Consider the following 6,526-nt stretch of genomic DNA (forward strand, 5'->3'; position numbering starts at 1 on the left):
AGGGATGAATGGATATTGGGGAGTTGTATCAGGAGTCAGAACCAGCAGTGCAGGGAAGGGAAAGGGACAGACACAGTGACAGTTACACATAACTATAAACCCAGTGAGAATGAGGGATGAATGGGTATTGGGGAGTTGTATCAGGAGTCAGAACCAGCAGTGCAGGGAAGGGAAAGGGACAGACACAGTGACAGTTACACATAACTATAAACCCAGTGAGAATGAGGAATGAATGGATATTGGGGAGTTGTATCAGGAGTCAGAACCAGCAGTGCAGGGAAGGGACAGACACAGTGACAGTTACACATAACTATAAACCCAGTGAGAATGAGGGATGAATGGGTATTGGGGAGTTGTATCAGGAGTCAGAACCAGCAGTGCAGAGAAGGGAAAGGGACAGACACAGTGACAGTTACACATAACTATAAACCCAGTGAGAATGAGGGATGAATGGGTATTGGGGAGTTGTATCAGGAGTCAGAACCAGCAGTGCAGATAAGAGACATTTTGGGGGGAGGCCTACAGGACATTGGGGGGCGCCATACCCTGTAACACACCTGCCCAGAGTGCACTCACCCGCAGTTCCGGCTCCTCAAAGTAATGTAAGGAGAGAGTCTTCAGATCGTGGGTGCCAGGATCATACTCCACTACTGAAAGCTGCACGGGGAGAAAGGGGGTACCATCAGTTACCCCATATCATGAGTGGGGCTCAAATGAGAGACAGGGAGGAGGCGGAGCCCACCCACTGTTAACTTCTGAATGTTCATGTCCTTTTATATTGCCCCTCCACTGGCATTTCTGCCCCATCACCACCCCAACCTACATTTCTGCCCCATCACCACCCCGACCGACCTTTCTGCCCCATCACCACCCCAACCGACATTTCTGCCCCATCACCACCCCGACCGACATTTCTGCCCCATCACCACCCCGACCGACCTTTCTGCCCCATCACCACCCCAACCTACATTTCTGCCCCATCACCACCCCGACCGACCTTTCTGCCCCATCACCACCCCAACCGACATTTCTGCCCCATCACCACCCCGACCGACATTTCTGCCCCATCACCACCCCGACCGACATTTCTGCCCCATCACCACCCCGACCGACATTTCTGCCCCATCACCACCCGACCGACATTTCTGCCCCATCACCACCCTGACCGACATTTCTGCCCCATCACCACCCCAACCGACATTTCTGCCCCATCACCACCCTGACCGTCTGGAACCTGCAAAGAGAGGGTGCACTGATGGTGCCAGGCAGGGGCCCCAGGGTACTTACCTTGGCCTCCTTAAAGCTCAGTAACAGGGCGTCTCTCTTGGCTCCGGCCAGCTGGACACTCGCCATGGACATGACGTTACCGAAGAACGAGAAGGAAGCCATGAGCTCCAGCTTCTCCTTGTGGCCTTTCACTTCTGCACAGTAAGGAGATTGCAGGTCACATGGGGCGCGAGAAGGAACGGAGACTGAACATGGAGGGGCTAAAGCCCCGGGGCAAAACACCAAGCTGTTATACAGAGAGGCAGGGCAAGGCAGGGAGGGGGTAAACCAATGGGGCAGGGTTATACAGAGGCTGGGCAAGGCACGGAGGGGGTAAACCAATGGGGCAAACCAATGGGGCAGGGTTATACAGAGGCAGGGCAAGGCACGGAGGGGGTAAACCAATGGGGCAAACCAATGGGGCAGGGTTATACAGAGGCAGGGCAAGGCACGGAGGGGGTAAACCAATGGGGCAGGGTTATACAGAGGCAGGGCAAGGCAGGGAGGGGGTAAACCAATGGGGCAGGGTTATACAGAGGCAGGGCAAGGCATGGAGGGGGTAAACCAATGGGGCAAGCCAATGGGGCAAACCAATGGGGCAAGCCAATGGGGCAAACCAATGGGGCAGGGTTATACAGAGGCAGGGCAAGGCACGGAGGGGGTAAACCAATGGGGTAAACCAATGGGGCAGGGTTATACAGAGGCAGGGCAAGGCAGGGAGGGGGTAAACCAATGGGGCAGGGTTATACAGAGGCAGGGCAAGGCAGGGAGGGGGTAAACCAATGGGGCAGGGTTATACAGAGGCAGGGCAAGGCAAGGCACGGAGGGGGTAAACCAATGCCCATATAATGACATAAATACAGTGAGTATTCACACAGCCACTTACCTGAGCCTTTCTCCCCTTTGGACGAGCTCTGTGGAAGGACAAGGCAAGTTAGTGACATAGGGTTTGGGGCTCAGTAACATCTCTATCTGGGGGCGAGGGGCCCCGGGGTACTGAGTAACACACATGGCAGCTCCTGGCTCAGACATCATGTGACCCAATGCCCAAGCTGGGGTGGGATACATCCCCAGTGCACCATGGGTGGGCGGGGTATCTGAGGTGCCAGCGGATACCCCAGTGCTCGTACCCCAGTAACATACCTCGCAGTTGGGGTTCAGCCGATACACGTAGAGCTGGGACGTTCCCGCCACCACCAGGTTCCTCTCCGAGTTGGAGAAGAAGTTGCAGTACATGGAGAACTCCAGCCCGGTGGGGGGATGCGCTTGTCGGTACACAGCATACATCCTGCGGGGGGAGGAGCAACGCACTCATTAATAGTGACAGTCAGGCCCCCCCCCCTCCCAGTCATCACCGTGCTCCGCCCCCCAGTCATCACCGTGCTCCGCCCCCCAGTCATCACCGTGCTCCGCCCCCCCAGTCATCACCGTGCTCCCCCCCCCAGTCATCACCGTGCTCCCCCCCCCCAGTCATCACCGTGCTCCCCCCCCCAGTCATCACTGTGCTCCCCCCCCCAGTCATCACTGTGCTCCCCCCCCCAGTCATTACTGTGCTCCCCCCCCCCAGTCATCACTGTGCTCCCCCCCCCCAGTCATTACTGTGCTCCCCCCCCCAGTCATCACTGTGCTCCCCCCCCCCAGTCATCACTGTGCTCCCCCCCCCAGTCATCACTGTGCTCCCCCCCCCCCAGTCATCACTGTGCTTCCCCCCCCCCCCAGTCATCACTGTGCTCCCCCCCCAGTTACCGGTATGTATAACTTTATTTATAGAGCGCCACAAGGGGACGCAGCGCTGTACAGTCTTACAGAATTACACACAGGGAGGGGGACAAGTGATAATAAATAAATAGAATATAAACACACAGGGAGGGGGACAAGTGATAATAAATAAATAGAATAAATATAAACACACAGGGAGGGGGACAAGTGATAATAAATAAATAGAATATAAACACACAGGGAGGGGGACAAGTGATAATAAATAAATAGAATATAAACACACAGGGAGGGGGACAAGTGATAATAAATAAATAGAATATAAACACACAGGGAGGGGGACAAGTGATAATAAATAAATAGAATATAAACACACAGGGAGGGGGACAAGTGATAATAAATAGAATATAAACACACAGGGAGGGGGACAAGTGATAATAAATAGAATATAAACACACAGGGAGGGGACAAGTGATAATAAATAGAATATAAACACACAGGGAGGGGGACAAGTGATAATAAATAAATAGAATATAAACACACAGGGAGGGGACAAGTGATAATAAATAGAATATAAACACACAGGGAGGGGACAAGTGATAATAAATAAATAGAATATAAACACACAGGGAGGGGGACAAGTGATAATAAATAAATAGAATATAAACACACAGGGAGGGGGACAAGTGATAATAAATAAATAGAATATAAACACACAGGGAGGGGACAAGTGATAATAAATAGAATAAATATAAACACACAGGGAGGGGGACAAGTGATAATAAATAGAATAAATATAAACACACAGGGAGGGGGACAAGTGATAATAAATAGAATATAAACACACAGGGAGGGGACAAGTGATAATAAATAGAATAAATATAAACACACAGGGAGGGGGACAAGTGATAATAAATAGAATATAAACACACAGGGAGGGGACAAGTGATAATAAATAGAATATAAACACACAGGGAGGGGGACAAGTGATAATAAATAGAATATAAACACACAGGGAGGGGGACAAGTGATAATAAATAAATAGAATATAAACACACAGGGAGGGGACAAGTGATAATAAATAAATAGAATATAAACACACAGGGAGGGGGACAAGTGATAATAAATAGAATATAAACACACAGGGAGGGGACAAGTGATAATAAATAGAAAATAAACACACAGGGAGGGGGACAAGTGATAATAAATAGAATAAATATAAACACACAGGGAGGGGGACAAGTGATAATAAATAGAATATAAACACACAGGGAGGGGGACAAGTGATAATAAATAGAATATAAACACACAGGGAGGGGGACAAGTGATAATAAATAAATAGAATATAAACACACAGGGAGGGGACAAGTGATAATAAATAGAATATAAACACACAGGGAGGGGGACAAGTGATAATAAATAGAATATAAACACACAGGGAGGGGACAAGTGATAATAAATAGAATATAAACACACAGGGAGGGGGACAAGTGATAATAAATAGAATATAAACACACAGGGAGGGGACAAGTGATAATAAATAAATAGAATATAAACACACAGGGAGGGGGACAAGTGATAATAAATAAATAGAATATAAACACACAGGGAGGGGGACAAGTGATAATAAATTAGAATATAAACACACAGGGAGGGGACAAGTGATAATAAATAAATAGAATATAAACACACAGGGAGGGGGACAAGTGATAATAAATAGAATATAAACACACAGGGAGGGGACAAGTGATAATAAATAAATAGAATATAAACACACAGGGAGGGGACAAGTGATAATAAATAGAATATAAACACACAGGGAGGGGACAAGTGATAATAAATAGAATATAAACACACAGGGAGGGGGACAAGTGATAATAAATAAATAGAATATAAACACACAGGGAGGGGACAAGTGATAATAAATAAATAGAATATAAACACACAGGGAGGGGGACAAGTGATAATAAATAGAATAAATATAAACACACAGGGAGGGGGACAAGTGATAATAAATAGAATATAAACACACAGGGAGGGGGACAAGTGATAATAAATAGAATATAAACACACAGGGAGGGGGACAAGTGATAATAAATAAATAGAATATAAACACACAGGGAGGGGACAAGTGATAATAAATAAATAGAATATAAACACACAGGGAGGGGGACAAGTGATAATAAATAGAATATAAACACACAGGGAGGGGGACAAGTGATAATAAATAAATAGAATATAAACACACAGGGAGGGGGACAAGTGATAATAAATAGAATATAAACACACAGGGAGGGGGACAAGTGATAATAAATAGAATATAAACACACAGGGAGGGGGACAAGTGATAATAAATAGAATATAAACACACAGGGAGGGGGACAAGTGATAATAAATAGAATATAAACACACAGGGAGGGGACAAGTGATAATAAATAGAATATAAACACACAGGGAGGGGGACAAGTGATAATAAATAAATAGAATATAAACACACAGGGAGGGGGACAAGTGATAATAAATAGAATATAAACACACAGGGAGGGGGACAAGTGATAATAAATAGAATATAAACACACAGGGAGGGGGACAAGTGATAATAAATAGAATATAAACACACAGGGAGGGGGACAAGTGATAATAAATAGAATATAAACACACAGGGAGGGGGACAAGTGATAATAAATAGAATATAAACACACAGGGAGGGGACAAGTGATAATAAATAGAATATAAACACACAGGGAGTAAGTGCCCCGGGGTATGAGACACAGTAGGAAGGAGCTCCCTGCCCCGCAGAGCTTACACTCTGAGTTATTACTGTATTATTGCCCCCTGCAGCTAAAGCCCCCATGGCAACAAGTGCTTCCCGCCCACACATTTCCCAGCTGCTCATTGGTCAGTGAGGTTTTAGTTCCGGTAGAGACGCACAGGGATTGGATAATACCGAGACAGGACTATGAAGGTTTCATTCATTCCCTTTCCGGGTCTGTATCTGACTGAAAGCATGGGGGCGGGAATCCCAGTCAGCGCAGCCCCCCAGCCCCGAATTCCCCCCAACACAACCCGGCTTTCCCCCACAGCCCAACCCTCCTTCCCCCCTACACAGCCCCTTCCCAGTCCAGCTTTCCCCCCAGAGCCCAACCCGGCCGGCCCGTTGCTGCGCTGAGACCTCAGTTACCTGCAGGTTCCGACCCTCCGGCTCTCACAGAGAATCCCACCGGAAGTCTCATCAAGCGAGACTGGCGGTACAACTGCACGTAAGCGCAGTGACGCATCACGTAGCCGCCTTATGGGCGTGGCAACACGGGCGGAAGTCGCGGTAGCTCCGCCCCAATCTGTTTTCCCTTACTCGCACCCCATACTTCCCTCAGAGAGTGTCGGGCCCGTACTAGCCCTACTAGCCCTACTAGCCCTACTAGCCCTACCAACCCTACCAGCCCTACCAGCCCTACCAGCCCTACTAGCCCTACCAGCCCTACCAGCCCTACCAGCCCTACCAGCCCTACTAGCCCTACTAGCCCTACCAGCCCTACTAGCCCTA

The 6,526-nt window shown here is 48.2% G+C and overlaps 1 protein-coding gene across 2 annotated transcripts in view; it reads right to left on the bottom strand.

The window, feature by feature from the left end:
* Nucleotides 1-6,271, bottom strand: part of cpsf1 (cleavage and polyadenylation specific factor 1) — a 32,830-nt gene extending 26,559 nt beyond the window's left edge. For both annotated transcript variants that reach the window (XM_031904652.1, XM_031904651.1), the window contains exons 1-5: nt 6,164-6,271; nt 2,410-2,554; nt 2,153-2,180; nt 1,288-1,421; nt 577-657 (exon numbers count right to left, since the gene is read on the bottom strand). In XM_031904652.1, the coding sequence (XP_031760512.1) occupies nt 577-657; nt 1,288-1,421; nt 2,153-2,180; nt 2,410-2,553 (387 nt within the window). In that variant the 5' untranslated portion in view covers nt 2,554; nt 6,164-6,271. The remainder of the gene's footprint in view (nt 1-576; nt 658-1,287; nt 1,422-2,152; nt 2,181-2,409; nt 2,555-6,163) is intronic.
* Nucleotides 6,272-6,526: the final 255 nt, after the last annotated feature.

This window comes from Xenopus tropicalis, chromosome 6 (assembly GCF_000004195.4).
Source record: "Xenopus tropicalis strain Nigerian chromosome 6, UCB_Xtro_10.0, whole genome shotgun sequence".
Taxonomy (NCBI): domain Eukaryota; kingdom Metazoa; phylum Chordata; class Amphibia; order Anura; family Pipidae; genus Xenopus; species Xenopus tropicalis.